Source organism: Colobus angolensis, unplaced genomic scaffold, assembly GCF_000951035.1.
Source record: "Colobus angolensis palliatus isolate OR3802 unplaced genomic scaffold, Cang.pa_1.0 Scaffold40, whole genome shotgun sequence".
NCBI lineage: Eukaryota > Metazoa > Chordata > Mammalia > Primates > Cercopithecidae > Colobus > Colobus angolensis.
In genome coordinates, this window is record NW_012117377.1 from 2,208,751 (window position 1) to 2,232,410 (window position 23,660).

Here is a 23,660-nt window from a genome sequence, read left to right on the forward strand (position 1 = left end):
ACACACACACACACACACACACACAGAGGAATATCTCTGATGAACATAGATGCAGAAATTCTCAAGAAAATACTAGCAAACCAAATCCAACAGCACATCAAAAAGATAATATTATACATCATCATCAAGTGGGTTCTATTTTAGGAATGCAAGGATGGTTTAACATATGTGTTTCAATAAATAATTTACCACGCAAAGAGATTTTAAAAACCATATGATCATCTTTTTTCTTTTTTTGACATGTCTCACTCTGTTGCCCAGGCTGGAGTGCAGTGGTTAGGTCTCAGCTCACTGCAGCCTCCACTTCACAGGTTCAAGAGATTCTCCTGCCTCAGCCTTCTGAGTAGCTGGGATTACAGGAACGTGCTACCATGCCCGGCTAATTTTTGTATTTTTAGTAGATACGGGATTTCTCCATGTTTTCCAGGCTGGTCTCGAACTCCTGACCTCAGGTGATCTGCCTGCCTGGGTCTCCCAAAGTGTTGGGATTACAGGCATGAGCCACTGCACCTGGCCAATCATCTTAATAGATGCAGAAAAGGCATTCAGTAAAATCCAACATTGCTTCATGATAAAAACCCTCAACAAAGTAGACATTGAAGGAACATATCTCAAAATAGGAGCCATATATAACAGACTCCCAGCCAACATCATACAGAATGGGGAAAAGATGAAAGCATTTTCCCTGAGAACTGGAGCAAGACAAGGATGCCTACTCTCACCACTCCTAATCAACATAGTGCTGGAAGTCATAGCCAAAGCAATCAAGCAAGAAAAAGAAATGAAAGGCATTCAAATTAGAAAAGAAGTCAAATTATCTCTGCTCACTGATGACATGATCTTCTAAACCTAGAAAACCCTAAAGATCCCTCCAAAAGATACCTAGACCTAATAAATGACTACAGCAAAATTTCATGATACAAAATAAATGTATAAAAATAAGTATCATTTCTGTACACCATTAACATTCAAACTAAGACCAAATCAATAACTTAGTCCCACTTACAATCGCCATACACAAAAGTAAAATACCTATGAATATTTAACTCAGGAAGTGAAAGATCTCTGCAAGGAGAACTATAAAACACTGATGAAAGAAATTGTGTAGATGGCACAAACAAATGAAAAAACATTCTGAGCTCATGGATCAGAAGAATCAACATCATTAAAATACTGTCCAGGCTTGTAATCCCAGCACTTTGGGAGGCTGAGGTGGGCAGATCACCTGAGGTCAGGAGTTTGAGACCAGCCTGACCAACCTGGTGAAACCTCATCTCTACTAAAAATACAAAAATTAACCAGGTGTGGTGGTGGCTGCCTGTAATCTCAGCTACTCGGGAGCCTGAGGCAGGAGAATTGCCTGAACCCACAAGGCAGAAGTTGCAGTGAACCAAGATCGTGCCACTGCACTCCAGCCTGGGTGACAGAGACTCCATCTCAAAAAAAAAAAAAAAAAATACTGTTCGAAGCAATCTTCAAAATTGCAGAAGTGCAATTCCTATCAAATTACCAACATAATTTTTCACAGAATTAGAAAAAACAATCCTAAAATTCATATGGTACCAAAACTGAGCCTGAATAACCAAAGTAATCTTAAATAAAAAGAAAAAAAAAAGCAGACATCACGTTTTGTGGCTTCAAATTGTACTATAAGACTATAGTAACCCAAACTGCATGGTACTGGTACAAAATTAGACGCAATAGATCAGTAGAACAGAATAGAGCACCAAGAAGCAAAACCACATGTGTAAAACCAACCAATCTTAAAGCTGACAGAAATAAATAGTGGGTAAAGGACACTGTATGCAATAAATGGTGCTAGGACAATTGGATAATCATTTGTAAAACAATGAAACTGGACCCCAATCTCTCACCATATACAAAAATTTACTCAAGATGGACTAAAGACTTAAATGTAAGACCTGAAACTGTAAGAATGCTCAAAGAAAACCTAGGAACAATTCTTCTGGACATTGGCCTAGGCAAAGAATTTATGACAAAGACCTCAAAAGCAAATGCAACAGAATGAAAAATAGATAAATGGGACTTAATTAAATGAAAACTCTTCTGCACAGCAGAAGAGATAATCGACAGAGTAAACAGACAACCTACAGAGTGGGAGAAAATACTTGCAAATTATGCTCCTGAAAAAGAATTAGTGTCAGGAATCCAGAAGGAACTCAAACAACTCAACAAGAAGAAGCTAATCCCATTAAAAAGTTGGCAAAGGATATAAACAGACATTTCTCAAAGAAGACATATAAGTAGTCAACAAATACATGAAAAACTGCTGAACATTCTTAGTCATCAGTGAAATGCAAATTAAAATCACAATGGAATACCATCTTTCAACAGTTAGAATGGCAGCTATTAGCTAGCCAAAAACAGCAGAGGTAGACATGGATGTGTGGAAAAGGGAATAGTTATATACTGTTGATATGTAAATTAGTACAACCTCTACAAAAAACAATATGGGGATTCCTCAAATAACTGAAAGGAGAACTACCTTTTGACCCAGAAATCAACCCTGTTACTTGGTGTCTACCCAAAAGAGAAGAAATCACTGTGTAGAAAAGACACCTGCATTCATATGTTTGACAGCACTATTCTCAGTGACAAAGTCATGGAATCAACCTGTGTCCATCAACAGCATCATAACAGATAACAGAAATACATATTTTTCTTTATATATGGAATACTACTATGTTATATATACTACCATATATATATATGGAATACTACTCAGTCATAAAAAAGAATAACATTGTGTCCTTTACAGCAACATGGATGCAGCTGAAGGCTATTATCCTCAGTGTATTAACATGGAAACTGAAAATTAAATGCTACAGATTCTCACTTTTAAGTGGGAACCAAATAATGGGTGCACATGGACATAAAGATGGAAACAATAGACCTGGAATCTCCAAAGGCAGGAAGAGGAAGAAGAAGGAAGGGTCAAAAAACTACCTATTGAATACTATGTTTATTATTTGGGTGATAGATTCAGTAGAAGCCCAAACCTCAGCATTATGTGATATATTCATGTAGCAAATCTGCATATATATACCCCCCAAATCTAAAATAATAATTTTTAAAAGAAAAAAATATGTTCTAGGCAAAAATCAAATCAAATGAACACAATTCAATCTCCTTTGCTTTGTCTGTTGTATAATCACACCATGAGAGGCTGGATCTGCCTCTGCACGGCATTTTTGCCAGCTCTTTTCCTTTGTATTTCCAGTTTTGTCTCCTTTATCTTTCTTCTTGACGTCTCGAACTATGGTGCAACTTTGCTTCTGTGTCTTTTTTCCCACTGTTCATTGTTTACCCTCTCCGGTCTCTGGTCCTTTTTCTACCTGACTAACTTGTTAATCATTTTGGTCCCAACTCCCATGCATGGCCTTTGTCTTTTCCTTATTGACTTCTCTCTCGATAGGCAAATGGATGTTTCACTTAACTGTACTCATAGTTAATTTGCCAGTGTTAAGACTTTGGAGTCAGACTCCATGAGTTTGAATCCTGTCTCCTTTATTTAATGTTTCTGGAATCTTAAGTTTTTTAATCGCTAATTTCCTGATTTTAAGTGGGAGTAATTATAAACCTTTTCTTATAGAGTTTATTATCTTGGGTTATTATATGTAAAGAATGAGAATAGTAATATCAACATCATTCCATATTAACATTCCCATTTAAACATCTCTGTAACATCTACATGTATGGTTATTTGTCTCTCTCTTGATCTACCATTTTCTTAAAGGAAAAAACTTTGTAATATTACCTGCATATGAGTCCCTAACAAAGCTAGACATTCAAATCTTGGCTGAAATATTGTAATGTTAAATTATGTGGTTTTTGTCTGTAGGATTGGAATGCCCTAGGCTTTAAGCATTGTTTTGGCAAGTAAGATTAGGAAGAAAAGAAACACACCAGAAGTTTTTTTGGCTTTCTGATTTTTATTTCCAGCAGTTTTGTGTTTCGATAGTTTGAATCCCTAAATTGGAATTAATTGATATTGCTTTCAATATGGAAAGCTCAGCCCTAATGCGTGTATTTGCATATTTTTAGTTAAAGGCTCAATGAAGTTTTCATTTTATCTGAAGGATTTTTATTTAAGTTCAGCCTGGTGTTAGTAAGTGTACGCTTCATTTATATTCTTCAATAGGGTAGTTGTCTCTTAGCAAAGAAAAAGGAAAGGAATTGGCCCAAGGCATGTCTTTATTTCTATGCTACATTAGTGAAAGTCCAGGAGAGATTTGCTTATCCTGTAGGTAGAGTAATATATAGATTTGGGTATGATTTGATATAAAAATTTAGTTCGAGTCAGCAATTTTCTAGAAGGAAAATTGTTCCAGCTCCTTTAGACTATACTGTCTACTGTACTGTCTAGCTCATGGATGCATATTATATTTTCCCATATCTTTTCTACTTTGGCTTTAAAACGAAGATTTGGAGAGAAAATTCACTGAGGACCACTTCAATACCTACATCAGGCTGGGTGATAATAGCGCACTGCTTTCCTATATTTTAGGTTTGGCCAGAAGCCACATATATAAAATGTTTAAAGTATGTGTCACTTTCTATTATGTATATGTCCTTGAGTTTTTAATAACTAGCCCCCATATGTTTATATACACCTGTACTTCTAGAGGCACGATGATATATATTTTACGTACAAAGTTGAAATAACCCTCAGTGTTAAATAAAAGGTAGCTGTGAATTATTGCAAAGGTCAAGTTGTCATTTTATGCCTCAGATGCTCTCTTTCTTCTTCCTAGGAGTGTTCCACAGCATTGTTTTATTGTCCTAAGAACATGCGCAGCATAGAGGAGGAAGATGCATTGGGACTTAGCTATTTCTCTTGCTGTCTAAGGAAAGATATTCTGAAAGTCACACACTGTGACATATATGAACTACTTAAATTTACCTGACTTTTAGTTCATCATCAAAAGGAAAAGAGTGTCAAAAATCTCAAAACTAAAGCAATGTATCTTCAGTTAAATGACAACTTTAAATGACTCAGAGGAAAGGCACTGCATGTGTCTAAAAAATATCCCATACTGGCTGCACTTAAAAGCAACTGGAATGCACATTCATAGCTAATTATAAACAAAAACTAGTTAACACTTTAAATAAAAAGGAAAAATAGCAAAAAGATTTAGAGCCTAGACAAGCACATGAAAGGGTTCTGAGTTGCCTTCCATCTGATATTACTCAAATGCAACTCTGTCTCCAATTACCTGGGAATATGTGGTATTCCCTCATGAAAGCTCAAGATCAGAAAGGGCATCCATTTCGTGTCTTTGCTTACTCATAGCCATTTGGAACAAGTTCAGCAGAAATATTTCACATTGCAAAAGAGTCTGGAGCCAGACAGCGACTACAGACACTAATCACTGGGTCAAAATAGTAACTTAGTAGGACAGCAACCACCAGAAAGTATTAGTGGAGGTAGAGATTTGGAGTCAGATACATTAGTGCCGTTGGAGAAGACATCACCAAATAAAAAAGTTCTGTAACAGAACCATTAAATCACTATTTTTAATCAGTTGCATGTTCAGTGGCACAGGACTGTCTAAGCCAATGGTCTCTTTGGTAGGATCAAATCTAAAAGGTAATCTTATGCCCTTAACTCTAAAATAAATAGATGGAAAGAAAAGCAACCAAATAAATAAAAGCTGCCTCCTAAAACATTTGGTGTTTCTTTTGTTGTATGGTTCCAACTACAGGCTTTCTCTGCCTCAAATTGCAGATCTCTAGCATTTGAGATTTGGGGGGTGGGCAAAAGGGAAAACATCATCACTAAAATAACAGGTACAGCAAGTGATCAGCTTCCCTAAGGAGCTGCAATTTTAGGTCTATTCAAATAAGAGTTACTGGTATTCTCTGAATATTGTCATTATAAACCACTTTTCATTGTTGCCTTTTTTCTTAAACCACATCATCCTGTTCCTTTCCTCCAGTGTCAGTGGAGGATTGCTTGCTTTATTTTACTATCACTCTACTCCGCTATTAATTCTGTTTTCAGTGTACTCTATCTCAGAACATTTTTCTTGGCAGTGGATCTCAAACATCAAGCTATGAATAATTATGCACAGTAGGTTTGGAATAAAGAGGTGGGCTTTAGAAGAGGATTAAATGTTTTTAAAAAATCATTCTATCTTTTAGATTTCATCAGGTTCTCACTGAATTCACCTAAAGTATTATCTTAGCCCTTGTAGCAATTTCATTTACTGCTGTGTCGTAACAAAGTAGGGAGGGGAGTAAGGAGCTATTAATCTCTGCGCGTCTACTGTAGGCATTGGACTTCTCCATTCTATGCCAATGAAAACAACTTCACACACAAATTAAGTAGAAGTAAAATCTATTAAATATATTTTAAAGCAATCCCGTGGTTTTATAAAGGTCTTGGCCATAATTTCTCTGTCGCTGTAAAGAGGCAACCTTATTTTAGCAAAGTATATTTTTAATTCAACATCTGGATTCTGTATAGAAAAATTAACAAGGAAATAGGTGAGATTCCTACAATGGAAGACTTTTCACGTATTGCAAGCAACGCATCTCCATCCTACTTTATAGTAATACTGATGTGGGCATAAAGGAAAGACAGGAAGAGGATGACTAGATACCAGGTGATTTATACATTATCTTATTAAATCATGAAACAACTCAATGAAAAAGGAATTATTACCCTGCTTTAATGATGAATAAAAGTTATCACATCAACGAAGCGACTATTCAAATTTATTAAAATCTACTGCAATTCAATGGCTGCATTACAATTCAAACACAGGTTTACCTGACTAAAGCTCATGTTCTAGCTCCCAACACTGGACCTTGTGGGATCTGAAGATGAGAGGCAGAGTGGGAGAAAGACCTTGCAAAGTGTAAGCATTTACAAAAAAGTGTAGCTTTTATGGTACAAGGTAGAGAAGAGGTGATTGCTCTCGGAGATCTGGGATGCTCTTGGGTAGTGATGTCCATTAGGCATCATAAAAACGCTTCTGTCAAAAGTAGTCTTTGGGAGGCTGAGGTGGGCGGATCACCTGAGGTCAGGAGTTCAAGACCAGCCTGACCAATATGATGAAACCCCGTCTCTACTAAAACTAGAAAAATTAGCCTGCTATGGTGGCATGTGCCTGTAATCCCACATACTTGTGAGGCTGAGACAGGAGAATCGCTTGAACTGGGGAGGTGGTGGTTGCAGTGAGCCAAGATCACGCCATTGCACTCTATCCCAGGCAACAAGAGCAAAACTCTGTGTCAAAAAAAAAAAAAAAAAAGTGGTCAGGCATTGCTGGGCGACAGTAGCACAGAAAGCTCAGTGATTTGATGACAATATGAAGATCACCAACGAAGCCTTGTGCCTATTTGTCTATTTTGAATGCTGCTTTAGCTACCCTATAATTATCTTGATGAAGAATGACCAGAAATTTGCCATCCTGATCATTTGAATCATGTCAAAAAGAAATGAAGTGTCTACTCTAAAGAGTTGGGAAATTAATCTTGTAGTAGAAAATTGAAATCTTTTTTATCTCTTTTATGCAATTCACTTGGCATACTTTATTTAAATGAAATTTATTAATAGTTGATTATCAGTACATAAGAAACTGCTGCTAAAAGTTACACTGGCTTTCAAAACTCTGCAAAACCATTTATGCCGTTAGAAATTATCCGAAAATAATTTTTGTACTTTTAGAAAACAATACACTAGGAAATCAAATAACAATAAGTTGTTGCAAATAGAAAATCACCTCATTTTCTGTGATACCTTCAGCAAAGTCGTGTTTGAAAGTCTGTGCATGTAGCAATGGTGGTACACAGCCTATCAGAGTTGTTTCTCAAACTGAAAAGCACAGCTGGTCTGATTGGGGTCACTGCATGTAATTAGCTTGCTTGCTTCATGAATGAATGGCAGATGTATTTTATTCCAAATGATATCTTAATTTTCACTGATTAAATTACATTTTATTTTGGTTTGGAAGGTTTGCCCTCACCACGTAAAGCAACCACGTCCTGCAGTTCTCATTCAGTTAACACCATAAGTATGTTTAAAAGAATTGTTGGCCAAGCATGGTGGCTCATGCCTGTAATCTCAACACTTTGAGAGGCCAAGACGGAAGGATTGCTTGAGCCTCGGAGTTTGAGACCACCCTGGGCAACATAGCAAGACCTCCATCTCTACAAAAAATAGATTGAAAAATTTAGCCAGGCGTGTTGGCACACACTGTAATCCCAGCTACTTGGAAGGCTGAAGCAGGAGGATTACAGGAGGAATTGCAGCTTGCAGTGAGCCATGGTTGTACCACTGCACTCCAGCCTGGGTGACAAAGTGTGACCCTGTCTCAAAAAAATATATATATATTGTGACAATAACATATTGATGATGCATATATGCAAGCAGCATGTTGGAAAAACGGTATCTCTGTTTTTCCATAAAATGGAATTGCACCCCAATTTTTCAGAAAGTTTTTCCTAAGATTGGTACACAAAGGAAATCTGTTCAGTTCCTTGAATTATTGACTCTCCATCAGGAATTGAAATGTGTACTCTAATGTTCTTGCTCTGATCTCTCATTTGACTATTTATCGAAGCTGATTACAGTTTGAATATGCAAATCCCTTTAGCTTCAAAATTATGTAAAATAATGGATAATAGAGCATTTTAAGAGATTGTTTCTTATTGCAATGTGTCTTTCTGATTGTGATACGGCTATTAGGTTTGATAAGAAAGTCTGGCTTTATGTTTTGTTCCCTCAATAAGAATCAGTCTTCTGTCAAATTGGATTAAAGTTTTTGTTTCAGCCCAACTTGCTCACGCAACTAAGCAAGAGCTGTTTGGGTGAACATCAAAAGGGGTCATTATGAACAAATGAAACTTACTTTATTCCACTAAACACAATTTAAAAGCTTATGCTTTTTGAAAAGCTGTATGTGTTTTCTTTATTGAATATAATAAATTATTAGTTGACTGACTCAGTTAAACATTTTATATGATATCACTTTAAGAATGTTGAGATCTTCAGGTCCAGAATTTTCAAAGGTTATTTATCTATTAAGTTTCTACTGATTGTTGGAGTCACCATGCTAAGTATTTTGTACATGTTAACAGATGCATCTGCCTAAAGTCACAGAGATAATTTAAATGGCAATATCAGGAATCGAATACAGATCTCTGGTATCTTGTTCTACGGTAGTGTGTTTTTAAGTGTCATAAATCATTTACTTTAATCTTCTAAAATAGTCTAGAAATTCCTTCTTCTAGTCTGCCTTAATCTCTGTACTTTGCAAAGAAAAAGCAAAGATATGTGAGGGCAACTGGAAAAATACTCTTCCTGAAGTATGCATTCTAGTGCTTTTGTTACTTCGCCTAAACAAACTTTACGTATTCCTAGAATTGTTTCTGGAAGCAAATCATCTTTTATGCAGGGCATCTCAGAGCAGATTTTTATAAAACATTATGTTCACGCTGGAGCCTTTTCAAAGTAAAATCATAGAATATTCATTCTGTTTTTTAATATAGTTATCAATTGACCCGTAAGTTTATACAAACAATCTGGCGTACAAAAAGGGAAAGGAAAGAAGGAAAAGAATATCTGCTGCTACCTGAAATGATCCCTGTTAAATCCTGAAAATCCTGGCAAAGAGTGGCAACATGACACTGCAGTTATGACTTTGCAGATACCATGCAAACCTTTGAAAGAACACTCTTGAGGTTGTAAAACATGAACTAGGCCGGGCGTGGTGGCTCAAGCCTGTAATCCCAGCACTTTGGGAGGCCGAGACGGCTGGATCACAAGGTCAGGAGATCGAGACCATCCTGGCTAACACGGTGAAACCCCGTCTCTACTAAAAAATACAAAAAATTAGCCGGGCGAGATGGCGGGCGCCTGTAGTCCCAGCTACTTGGGAGGCTGAGGCAGGAGAATGGCGTAAACCCGGGAGGCGGAGCTGAGATTGCGTCACTGCACTCCAGCCTGGGCGACAGAGCCAGACTCCGTCTCAAAAAAAAAAAAACATGAACTAGCCTAAGCTGTTCTATTGTGTTGTAAGTAGTGATAGAGACACTAACAGTTTCCAAGTGACCGTGGGTTTTATTTCATGCACAATTCCCGTTTTTTATCACCAATTTGCCCTGCTCCACTATGTCTCCTAAGTTCTCCAAATGGCCCCACGTGTGACCCAAAGAGGAATGATAATAAAAACACAACTTCTTCTTTCACTAGTCCCAGGGTTTATTTTTTACATTTTAATTTTTTTTGTCCTGTTGCTCAGTGATTTTCAAACTGTGGGTCACAAACCATTAGTGAGTCATGAAATCAATTTAGCAGGTCCCAACAAATGTTTTAAAATCTAATAGATAGACTAAAAATATCAAAGAGCAATGCATGAAATAAGAGTATCTTCAAAACTTTCATGTCAAACATATATTAATATGTATGGAGGTGTGGGGAAATGGGTAGAGGTGAAGTAATACATAATTCCTAGAATACTTACTTGTCCGAAAAAAAAAAAAAAAAAAATGAAGTCACAGCCATACTTTAAGTGATGCAGTTCCTACGTTATTTTAAGCAATTTGAAATACTGATTTAATCTCCTCAAATTTGACCTTTGGGTTTGTAGCAGATCATAATTCTTTATTTTTAAATAAAAATGATAGCAAGCAAATGGACATATTATCACATTCCCCCTTTTCAGAACAGACCATGATCTATTCACCTGTGGTCCGGTATGAACTATTGAAATGAGTTCAAAATTCTTAACATAACTGAGGAATGTCACATACCATTTCTGTTTAGGCGTTTGTTTTTTTTTTGTTTTTTCGTTTTTTTGTTTTTTTGTTTTTTGACGTAGTGTTTACGCCTTTGCTTGAGGGAATTATTTTCAACTAATTGTTGGCATTTAAACACTGACACATCTAATATAAGTATAAAGCTAGTGTTTTCTTTTCTCATGTTAATGTGACTGCATTAAAGAAAGTTTTTCAGTATCCAAAATTTTTAATTAGATAATATGTCTTGCCTGTGTCAATGTAATAAGATCCACTTAATTAAAATTAAGTAGAATCATTTAAATCATGTATCTGTGACATCCATAGATTTGAAATAAGCTTCTGGTTGTAGTACAATAGAATTAATAATGAAAATAAGTTATGTTATTTAGGGCAGATGTTGCTTGAAACAGTGTAACAGCTTATCACTTATCTCATATACTTTTGTTTTCTTGCACTTTCAGCCAAAATTGACCAAGAGGCAGAGGAAAATTCACTGACAGAGACTCATAAATGGTGAGAAATTACTTTATTTCCTCCCAGAATAGGCTTATAACATGCTAAGTGTATTTCATCTTAAGGAACCAATTATTAGTTACATTTTAATTTCCAAGCATAAAACAAAAAGACATCTAATAAAACAGTGTACTCTAAATCCACAGTGGATTTCTGAATTTTTGTTACTCTGGGTAACATGTAATTCTGTTAAATACCAAATTATTGTGACTAGCTTAGCACCTTCTCTTTTACATGGGATTTCGAACTATGGAAATACACAAAAGAATGAAGATAGCAAGAACCTGTTTCAGAGTTCGGATAATTTTTAAAAACTATGTAATTTCCGTATTCAAAAGTGAAGTCTAAGTAGGGAGCAATGAGCTTTCCTTGGATGCGCCTTCATTTCCAGAATGGAGACTTGCAATTATGGGTAAACATAGAAAAGTATCTCAGAAATCTCCCTGCTTCTCTGCCTCCATTTTCTCTTCTCCTCCCATCTCTCTATATCCACCAGGGTTCTCTAGAAAGAAAGGACAAACTGGCGATACAGATATAAACACACACACACACACACACAGAGGCTACCTCATTTTATTGCACTTCTCTTTGTTGTGCTTTGCAGATAATTGTATTTTTTTCCCACAAATTGAAGGTTTGTGGCAACTCTGCTTCTAGCGAGCCTATCAGTGCCATGTTTCCAACAGCATGTGCACACCTCATGTCTCTGTGTTACATTTTGGTAATTCTTGTAATATTTCAAACTTTTTATTTTTATTATCTGTTACCATAGGTGATCTGTGATCAGTGATCCTTTATGTTACTATTGTAATTGTTCTGGGACACCATGACCTGACCCATGTAAGATGGTAAATGTAATAGAAAAATATTGTATGTTCTAACTGTTCCATCAACCAGCTGTTCCCTTGCCTATCCCCTCTCCTCAGGCCTCCATATTCCCTGAGACACAACGATATTGAAATTAGGTCAATTAATTACCCAACAGTGGCCTCTACATATTCAAGTGAAAGAGTCACATATCTCTCACTTTAAAACAAAATCTAGAAATGGTTAACTAGATATGCCCAAAGTCAAATCTCCTCTGCCTGTGCTGTATAAATGGAACAACAAAGCCTGGACATCTGTTTATAGCATAGCTTACTGAATATTTTAAACCCAATGCTGAGACCCATTGCTCAGAAAAAAAGAAAAGATTCCCTTCAAAATATCACATCTCATGGACCATGCACTTGGTCACCCAAGAGCTCTGCTGGAGATGTACAAAGAGAATCATGTTTCAATGCCTGCTAAAACAACATTCATTTTGTAGCTCATGGAGCAAGGAGTACTTTTGACTTTCAAGTCTTATTATTTAAGAAATACATTTGGTAAGGCTATAGCTGCCATAGGTAGTGATTCCTTTAAGAGATCTGGGTAAAGTAAATTGAAACCTTCTGGAAAGGATTCACCATTCTAGATACCATCAATAACATTCATAATTCATGGAAGCAGGTCAAAATATCAACGTTAACAGGAGTTTGGAAGAAGCTAATTGTAACCCTCACAGATGGTTTTGAGGATTCCAAGACATCAGTGGAGAAAGTAACTGCAAATGTGGTAGAAATAGAGAATTAGAGTCTGAAGATGTGACTGAGTTGCTGCAATCTCATAATAAAACTTGAACAGATGAGGAGCTGCTTCTTATGAACGAGCAAAGAAAGTAGTTTCTTGAGATGGAATCTACTCGTGGTTAAGATGCTAGGAACATTGTTGAAATCACAACAAAGAATTTAGAATATCACATAAATTTAGTTGACAAAGCAGGAGCAGGGTTTGAGAGGATTGACTCCAGTTTTGAAAGAAGCTCTTCTATGAGTAAAGTGCTATCAAATGGCATCATATACTACAGAGAAATCTCTTGCGAAAGAGCGAATTGATGTGGCAGATTTCATTGTTGTCTTATTTTAAGAAATTGTCACAGCCACCCCAGCCTTCAGCAACCACCATTCCAATCAATCAGTAGTCATCAACATCAAAAAGATACTGAGTCACTGAAGACTCAGATAATCATTAACATTTTTTTAGTAACAAAGTATCTGTGAATAAAGTATGTATTTTTTCAGACATAATTCTGTTGCATACTTAATAGACTGTAGTATAATGTAAACATAACTTTTATATGCACTAGGAAACCAAAAAATTCATGTAACTCTATTACAATATTCATGCACTTTATTGCGGTGGTCTGGAACCAAACCCACAATATCTCTGAGGTTTTCGTGTGTGTGTGTGTGTTTGTGTGTGTGTGTATGTGTAAAGAAAGATAGAGAAACTTATTTTAAGGAATTGACTCACGCGATTGTAAAAGTTGGCAAGTCTAAAATTAGCAGGGCAAGGTGACAATTCCGGTAGGAGTTGATGTTGCAATCTTTTTTTCTTCTCTTTATAAATTTTAGCTTTTATTTTAGATGAAGGGGTACACGTGCAGGTTTGATACATGGGTATATTGCGTGACACTGAGGTTTGGAATCTAAATGATCCCATCACCCAGGTATTGAGCGTAGTACCCAGTAGGTGGTTTTTGAGCCCATGATCCCCCTGCGTTGTTCAGTAGCCCCAGTGTCTGTTGTTCCTATCCTTATGTCTGTGTGTGATCGGTGTTTAGCTCCCACTTACAAGTGAGAATAGGCAGTATTTGGTTTTCTGTTCTTGCATTAGTTCTCTTAGGATGATGGTCTCCAGCTCCATCTGCATTCCTGCAAAGGACATGATTTCACTCATTTTATAGTTGTGTAGTATTCCATGATGTATGTGTACCACATTTTCTTTATCCAATTCACTGCTGATAGGCACCTGGATTGATTCCATGTCTTCGCTATTGTGAATAGTGCTGCGATGAACATACGACTGTGTGTGTTTTTGATAGAATGCATTATTTTCCTTTGGGTGTATACCAGTAGTGGGATTGTTGAGTCGAATGGTATTATAGTTCTGTTTTCAGTTCTTTGAGAAATCTCCAAACTGCTTTCCACAGTGGCTGAACAACTCTGCATTCCCACCAACAGTATACAGACATTCCCTTTTCTGCATAGCCTTGCCAACATCTGTTACGTTTTGACTTTAATAATTGCCATCCTGACTGGTGTGAGATAGTATCCAATGGTGATTTTGATTTGTATTTTTCTGATGATTACCGATGTTGAGCATTTTTCCATGTTTGTTGGCCACTTGTATGTCTTCTTTTGAGAAGTGTCTATTTATGTCCTTTGCCTGTTGTTTTAATTGGATTGTTTTAGCTTGTTGATTTGATTAAGTTCCTTGAAATATTGCAATCTTGAGTCTGAAGCAGTCTAGAGACAGAATTCTTTCATATTCAGGAACCTGAGTCTTAAGGTCTTCAACTGATTAGAGGAGACCCAGCATGTTTTAAAGGGAAATCTACTTTTTTCAGTGCCTAGTAATGTAAGTGTTAACCACACCTAGGCCAGGCACAGTGGCTCATGCGTGTAATCCCAGCACTTTGGGAGGCCGAGACAGGCAGATCACCTGAGCTCAGGAGTTTGAGACCAGCCTGGTCAACCAGCCAGGCCAACATGGCAAAACCCCATTTCTACTAAAAATACAAAAAATTAGCCAGGCATGGTGGTAGGGGCCTATAATCCCAGCTATTCAGGAGGCTGAGGCATGAGAATCGCTTGAACCTGGGAGGCGGAGTTTGCAGTGAGCCGAGATCACGCTACTGCACTCTACCCTGGGCAACAGAGACTCCTCAAAAAAAAAAAAAAAAGAGTTAACCACACCTAAAAACTGCTTTCACAATAGCATCTAGACTGGTGTTTGACCCCAAAATGGGCACTACGACCTGGCCAAGTTGATACACAAAATTAACTATCACAATTTCTAAAGAGAAACCTTATTAGCCTTGAGGAAAAAATGTATTGAAGAAGTTCTCTGCCATTAATTCAGTAGGCAAGATCTTTTCTTTTTTGAGACATAGTCTTGCTCTGACAACCAGACTAGAGAACAGTGGCACCATCTCAGCTCACTGCAACCTCCACCTGCCAGGTTCAGGCAATTCTCATGCCTCAGCCTCCCCAGTAGCTAGAATTACAAGCATGCGCTGCCACACCCAGCTAATTTTGTGTGTGTGTGTGTGTGTGTGTGTGTGTATTTTTAGTATAGATGGGGTTTTGTCATGTTGGCCAGGCTGGTCTCAAACTTTTGGCCTCAAGTGACCCGCCCGCCTCGGCCTCCCAAAGTGCTGGGATTATAGGCATGAGCCACCGCGCCTGGCTGGCAACATCTTTTATATTCACTGAACAGATACTACATATTTAGTAGTTCTTGGCTTGATAACAAATATTGTCATAGCAAACTAGTAAACAGAATTCACCAGTTTCTATAAAAAGTGAACGCTGAGGTCAAAGGCCTGAAATTATAAAATCAGAAATTTCAGTGAGTTGCATGAAAAAATTACTGGCAAATGACAAAATCGTTACCATCTTTTATAATTAAACAATGAACCCCGAAATTCAAAAGTAAAACTAAGAATAATGAATCATATGGAACATTTGAGGTTACTCCAAAGAAATAAGTCTCTGTGCCATTTTTCTCAGCAGTCCTATATAACTGGGGCACCAATCAGTAGTAATTGTACGCAGGAAAGCAGTGTAACTCTGATCCTCTGGCCTTTTGAGTCTGGATCCTGCCTCTTACACGTGAGAGCTCTGTGACCTTAGACCAATCCCATCACCCCAGGAAAATAGTGTCTACTTTGTAGGTGAGAATTAAATGAAATAATCTCTGGCAGATGCTTTGTCCCAAGTGATCAATAGATGTTAATCGCTACGTTATTTTCACATTATTTTTATAATCGGAAATTATAAAACGTTTAGTGGTAGAATTAGAAACCAGAGTCAGATTTCAGACTTGGGCAACGTATTTGTTTGTTGTCATGTTTCTCGCCGTCTCCATGGATTGCAGCCCTGGGTGGCCTCGGATGGTTATGGAGCATAGATTTTGGAATCAGGTCTGTATTTTGGTACCTGCACCAAACTGCTGGCACCATGGCTCCAAGGATTTATTGCAACTTTTGAATCCATGTCCTCATCTGTAAGAAAAAGAAAAACAATGTCCACATTATAAATGTGGTGATCAGTTCATTACTTAACTCATTAAGTAGGTTAAATGAGTAAAATATATATGTAGAGTATCAACTTCATAAGAGCTTTTCAAAATTTCCTTTTCTTCCATTTACCAAAATACCCGAGCTTGGGAGACTGACTTTTAGCATGAACTATCTTCACAACAACCATTAAACTGGAGAAAACAATATAAAACAGTTATTTAACATGTCTAGAAATTGTTCTACAGACATGCAGCAAATGGGGAATCATTTGTCCAAGAAAATCTAAATCATGATAAGAACAGCGAGAGTCTAAGGCATTGGAATCACTACCTATTGTGTCCTACTACATCTTATGGGAGCCGCTGCAGCAGCTCTAATCCAGACACTTACAGTCATGAAAATAGGGGCTTCCACTCTCCCAAGCTCATAGGCGGAAGCTATGGCATCTCACTGGGTCAGCAGGCTGCCAGAATTACTCATCCCACCACCTCCAGCTTATTGCAGTTCTGTTCCAGACTAACAGTGCAGGTAAGAAGGGGCTCCGTTTCTCAACACTTCATTACTTAAAGGGCAGATGCTCCAGCTCAGGTGTTGCAGACCAAGAGTGCTGGGCCCCAGTGCTTCCACTCTAGCTGACTTTTAGGGCGGAGATTCTACACTAGGAGGGAGAATACGTGAAGACTAAGGGCCCCCCACCTCAGCTCCTCCTTACACAGCAGGAGTGTTGCTTTGGAGGAAGCGGACCACTGTCCTAATCCTAGCTTTAACAATTGTGCAGGTGCACAGAAGTCCTGCCCAGAGCTCTACAGATCTGCTTGAGAAGGCGGATTTTGCTTGGAACAAAACATGAAGAACTTCATACCTAAGAGCTTTGTCTGAAACAATAGAGGTCTAGATGGAGAGCAGTTGAGAGGGTGCTCGTAGCTCCATGATACAGCAGCAACAAGCAAAATGGCTGAGCAATCAGAAGTTTAACAGAGAGATCAAGGGAAGAAGATAGCCAAGAAGGATCCTTTTGGAATCATAGTCAATCCCAGAGGTGGGAAGGCTGTGCATAAGCTTACTAGGCTGCACCCACTAATGAGCATCAGATCAGGAGGTCAGGCTGACTTGGAAACAATCCCCAAGCTGTGTAGGAATCCATGAACATATGCTATAAGCCTCACTGGCACCAGGGAATTCAGCACAACCGCTGACCACCACTGGCAGAACAATAAGATATGTAACCCAGGAGCAACTCATAGGAAGCCAGGGTAAAAAATAAAATCACCTATATTCCTTCCTATAGTCTGTCTAATAGCCACAAAACAAGCATACCAGTATCAGCCGAGTTAACTGCTTCTAGGACCTTGTATGTAAGCAGAGAGAAACATTTCTGCCTGATGTACTGTGGGCGTCCACCTGCCGGGCTGGCTGGCAGGCTGCCTCCTCTCAGACCACTGAGGGAATGGTGGACTTTGACCCAGATTCTAGAGTCCCAGGTCTCCTTCCCAGCTTTGAGGCCTTGAATATTTCATCTGCCACCCCAGTCGCAACAGTGGCTCGCCGTATGTACTTTCTTCCCATGTAAATTTCTTTAGGACCCAAAGCCTCAGTTTTTTATGGAGCTCTTCTTTTGCTTGACTTGGCCAAGACTTTCTTTACTACCCCCCACCACCACACACACACACACAAAAAATGAAACAAAATACATACACAGGCCAGGGGCGGTGGCTCACACCTTTAATCCCAGCACTTTTGGAAGCCAAGACAGACAGATCACCTGAGGTCAGGAGTTCAAGAACACAGCCTGGCCAACATGGTGAAACCCCATCTCTACTAAAAATATTAAAAAATTAGCCGGGTATGGTGGCAGGCACCTGTAATCCCAGCTACTCCAGAGGCTGAGGCAGAAGAATCGCTTGAACCTGGCGGGCAGAGGGTTCAGTGAGCCGAGATGGAGCCACCACACTCCAGCATGGGTGACAGAGTGAGACCCCATCTTAAAAAAAAGATACACATGCACATACACATATACAGATCCTCACTGTATTTTATCTCCAAATATTTCAGTTGTCTTGGCAAGGCCTAGAGGGAGAGGATAGCCAGGAGTATGAATTTAGGCATACATGTTTCCTGTCTTCCATTTCTCCTTTTATTTTTATTATAGATTATTCTTATCATGTTCTACATATCATATTATCACAAACTAGATGAAATTAATTTTGGAGGCAAGACTTGGAGGTACTAAAAAAGTTGTTCTTCATTTTCCAGCCCTCTATTTAGCCCTTTGACATTGAGACAGAAAATACATGGGGAAGTTTCATTTTATAACTGTATCAAAAAGTTCCTAATCCAAGGAATTGGCTGGTGAGATTCTGTTTTTATCTCAGTGATGCTGTAACAGCCAGAGACAACTTAGTTTTACTTTACACCCTGTGGCATGACAAACTGAGATACTGACAAACTGGTGACAAATTTTTGTGCTTTGATTTTTAAAAATGGCTTATAATCCCAGCACTTTGGAAGGCCAAGGCGGGTGGATCACAAGGTCAGGAGATCGAGACCATCCTGGCTACACAGGTGAAACCCCGTCTCTACTAAAAATATAAAAAATTAGCCGGGCGTAGTGGCAGGTGCCTATAGTTCCAGCTACTCGGGAGGCTGAGGCAGGAGAATGGCGCGAACCCGGGAGGCGGAGCTTGCAGTGAGCCCAGACTGCACCACTGCACCACTGCACTCCAGCCTGGGTGACAGAGCAAGACTCCGTCTCAAGAAAAAAAAAAAAAAATGGCTGAGAGTTATTTACAGATAATTGTGATAGCTGAGTTGGGCTATCAGATGCCATAAGCATCAAATAAGGATCATATAATAACTGAACAGCCTTTTCTGTACCAAAAGAGAAGTTTCCCAGAGCTTTTGAGGCGATCCAGCATTCCGTATGCTCACCAAGGTTATCATGAGAGAAGCCAGGGCTGCGTGGTGGACAGGACGCTGACATTTCCTCTTAGCCTAGCTCTGCCACTCCAGAATTACAAGTGGGTAAACCACAGAAAGTTCCCCAAGTTCCCGGGCCTCCACTTCGTCATATGTAAAAAGGAATATAACCTCACCCTTTCTTTCATCCTCCAGGGCTGTAGGAATATGGAATAGCTTGTTCTTTGCAAAGCTTCTTCAAGTGTGGGTCCTAAGAGCGCTTTCTTGAAGACTTATTGATGTGAAAATATTTTGTAACCCTCACACACACATTATCAGCTTGCTTTGAAAGGCATTATCCTCATTTGTCTTTACATTCTAGTACATTTTTTTAAACATCTTGACTCTTAGCCCATTTAAAATGGATAAGCTGAACTTTTATCAAGAAAATAATTACGATTGTCTTCTATAAATAGTATTAAAAACAAACAATGGTTAGTGTATTTTTTAAATCAAGCCAGATCATTTTTCATATTCCATTTGTTAGCATAATAGTTTTTAATGTGCTAATTCTGTTTATTCATGCATTTTTGCTATTAATCTAGAAAGTGGAACTTTGAGCTCCTTTTTCTCATGAGCAAAACTGTATAGCTTTCGAATAAATAGTTTAACTGATCTCTTCGGTTCTCCTGGAAAGTAAGGCGGCTGGGCAGATGAGTCTTGAACCATACCCAAATCCCAAATGCAAAGCAGATGAATATATTCTCATCTTCAGATGATTTCATTGGGGAAGCCAAGCCATCATATTGTATTACAAGATGGATTTCGGCAGAATGCTGTTAAGGTTGGCTGCATCCCCATTGTGTGTGTTTATGTCAGCTTCTGCTTCTATTTTATTTTTAATTAGCATACACGGCTTTCTTCAATTATGGAAAAGTATCACCAGACCAAATATGATTGTTTTTATTTCCTACAGAGTCACTTAATGTCTATGTCAGCTCATAGGCAGAGAATGGAGAAATTTTGAATTTGTCTAATAAATGTCCATTCCTTTATATTCAAATTTAAAAAATAATGAGACTGGGAGTTATAAAATCTGCTTTATTTCTTAATAAACTAAGGCTAACTTGGAACTTTTCTTCAGGATTTTTTCTTCTATTTATTTAATTTCTATGGGTAAAAACTATATTTTCAGGCGAAATTGACTTCGATGTAGAAAAAGAAAAGGTTTTAGAAACACCTTTTGTTCCAGCTATCAGTTGCGTTGATTTCACTAAATTTAATTCTAGCATCAATAAAGCTAATATAAATGACTGAATGTAAAATTTGAGTTGTATTGCAACTATTCAGTTAAATCGCTTACCCTTGTTAGTCAGTGAAGGTGACATTCTGGGCAAAGGAAATCAGGGTGAGAAATGTGTGCACCATCTGTGAGTAATGGCAAACCAAGTAATGTGTATGAACTACTCCTATCATTGTAAAGCCACTTTTTTCTAGGAAGTTTGTGATGTTCCCTACAGATTAAAACATTTATTTTAAGATATTTGTATTTTTCTACAAAACATACATGCTATTGACATTTTTATATAAAACTTTAAAAACAGCCGGGTGCAGTGGCTCACACCTGTAATCCTAGCACTTTGGGAAGCCGAGGCAGGCAGTTCAACTGAGGTCAGGAGTTCGAGACCAGCCTGAACAACATGGTGAAACCCCGTCTCTACTAAAAATACAAAAATTAGCCTGGTGCAGTGGCAGGCGCCTGTAGTCCCAGCTACTCGAGAGGTTGAGGCAAGAGAATTGCTTGAACCCAGGGAGCAGAGGTTACAGTGAGCTGAGATCATGCCACATGTCTCAGAATAGAAGTCTTTTTTTTCCTCCAGGAGCTAAAGACATCTAGAAAGATTAGATAGAACTGATCTTGTGATGAGACCATAAGATGATAGTGAATTTGTTTAATAAGGAAGCAAATAGCACAATTAAACTTAGAGAATTAATAAGTAATGTGCTTTATTTGGACATTATTATGTGATAAAGATTTGACTGTATAGTTTTAAAATGTACTCAATGTATCTCATATGACCTTTTTAAAAATATTCTTAAAGAGAATACACTAGATTCTCTCTCCTACTTAAATAATAGCAACGCAATTGGAAACAACCAGTAATAAAAGACAAGAAATTGTAATGGAAGAACGCACACTTGTAGAAGAACTTTAAATCACACATTTTAAAAAATAAATACTATTTCTGCATGTAATATTGCTTAAATGGTATTTTAGCAAAGCCAAGATTGCATAACAAATGAGTTGAAATGGAAAATTAATCTTTCATTCAAAATAAAGACAAAAAACGGAGAAAGAAAGAAAACAGAATGTTGGTTGCACTGGTTTCATACAGTATGTAACTATTCATTTGTCACGGGAGAGAAAATATTTAATCAGTTCTGAACTGATGCACACATACTTTATCATGTTTAGTGACTTTTAGAGTGTCAGTTTGTAAAATGTTTATCCAAGGAATGGACTTCTGGCACATGGATAAAATGAAAAGTGAAATGTTTAGTTCATAATAGGCATATTTTCCAGAATCTTTCTGAGTAACTATCCGGAGATGAATAGAAAGACTACAGGTCTGTGTTTATCTGGCTTAGGCTGGCCGACCAGGCAGGCTCCAGCCTGGTATTAAAACTGAAGTGACATGGAATGTCTTTGCAAAAGCCCCAAACAATGACATCATTCCCTTAATAATATTGATAATGTAGAACAAAGTTAGAGTTTGTTATTTCCCAATTTGGATTTCTTAGTTAACTACTTCTAATCCTGGCAGAAGATTTACTGTCTGGAGGCCCAGCAGAGCAAGGCTTCCCAGGTAGAAAGCTGTTATTTCATGCCTTTTACTTTTGGGCCACGTGTTAAGTTTTAGATACAGCACTTTTCTTTGTACAAATGGGTTTTCTTCTGTGGCTACGTTATCCAACTTTTTATAAAATCCATTTACTTTGAACAGTAGGGGAACCCATGACACCCTCTGCAGATTTTCTGGCCTTGGCAAGTTATAAAAAATCTGAGGTGGAGATCGCTCCTAAAGTTTGTTTGTTAGCGTTAGTGCTTTTCAAATAGAAGGATTTCAGGATTTTCTGATTATGAGAATTTTAATGTTTTTTTCCAGTCTTGGTTGATAATTATAAGAGAAACATCAAAGAATTTCTGCCCTTTGGAAAAGTTTTGTTGTAAAAATGGAAGCTTTCCTGTTGTATAAACTTGAGATCTTTCCCACCCCAATATTTAAAAATATTTGTTGGCCTAGAACAGACTAAACTGTCTCCAGAAGCTAAGTTCTCCAAGTTAATAGAGGTCAGAACTCTTAAATTAACTTTTGTGTCCTAAAACCTAAAAGAAGAGTCATGAAGTCACTGTGTTTGCTGGGGATGCTAATCACTGTGCTCTTGAAATGCAAGTAGCACAAGGGGTGGAGAGGGTGGAGATAATACAAGAAAGGAAGGATATACTATTTTGTCTACTGTTTTGTGTTTTTAAAAAGTAGAAAGTAGAAAGAATTAGGGCTAACAAATGAGGTTATGAAGTGTCTTTAGGACCAACGCGGTGGCTCACACCTGTAATCCCAGCACTTTGGGAGGCCAAGGAAGGTGGATCACCTAAGGTCAGGAGTTTGAGACCAGCCTGACCAACATGGAGAAACCCTGTCTCTACTAAAAATACAAAATTAGCAGGGCATGGTGGTGCATGCCTGTAATCCCAGCTACTCAGGAGGCTGAGGCAGGAGAATGGCTTGAACCCGGGAGGCGGGTGTTGCGGGTGAGCTGAGGTTGCGACACTGCATGCACTCCAGCCTAGGCGACAAAAGCAAAACTCTGTCTCAAAAAAAAAAAAAAGGATTTAACTGTAGTATCTAGCTCCAGATCTATTAGGATTGTCCATCTTGAGAAAATATGCTTCAAGCACCGCAGAGATTCCAGAAGAACTCAATAGTTAAATAAATGAGTCTACAATCATAGTTCAGAGGAAGAAAAAAACATTTTTTCTAAGGAGAATTAAAACAAGTTATTGATCTATATCTACGTTTTATGAGGCAAATTGCAAATCAGTTTTAGAAGATTGTCATTAGAAGGGCTCATTTGCCTACAAATTACAAAGGAACAATTAAACTACATTACAGGCCCAAAGGCATTTCTCAGAGGCCTCCAGAATCCCACAGAAAGGGAAGCAGCCTCCAGCGGGGGAAGCGAAGGGAGCAACCTCAGGAGCAGGAAGTGAAGGGAAGCAGCCTCAGGATGGTGGAGGGGGGAGAGGAAGTGAAGGGAAGCAGCCTCAGGAGTGGGGGAAGCGAAGGGAAGCAGCCTCAGGAGTGGGGGAAGC

The 23,660-nt window shown here is 38.2% G+C and overlaps 1 protein-coding gene across 1 annotated transcript in view; it reads left to right on the top strand.

Moving 5' to 3' along the window:
* The window catches only part of FMN2 (formin 2), a 396,271-nt gene that overhangs the window by 303,992 nt on the left and 68,619 nt on the right, over positions 1–23,660 (top strand). The window contains exon 17 of the mRNA XM_011955768.1: positions 11,232–11,283. Coding sequence (XP_011811158.1) covers positions 11,232–11,283 — 52 coding nt within the window. The remainder of the gene's footprint in view (positions 1–11,231; positions 11,284–23,660) is intronic.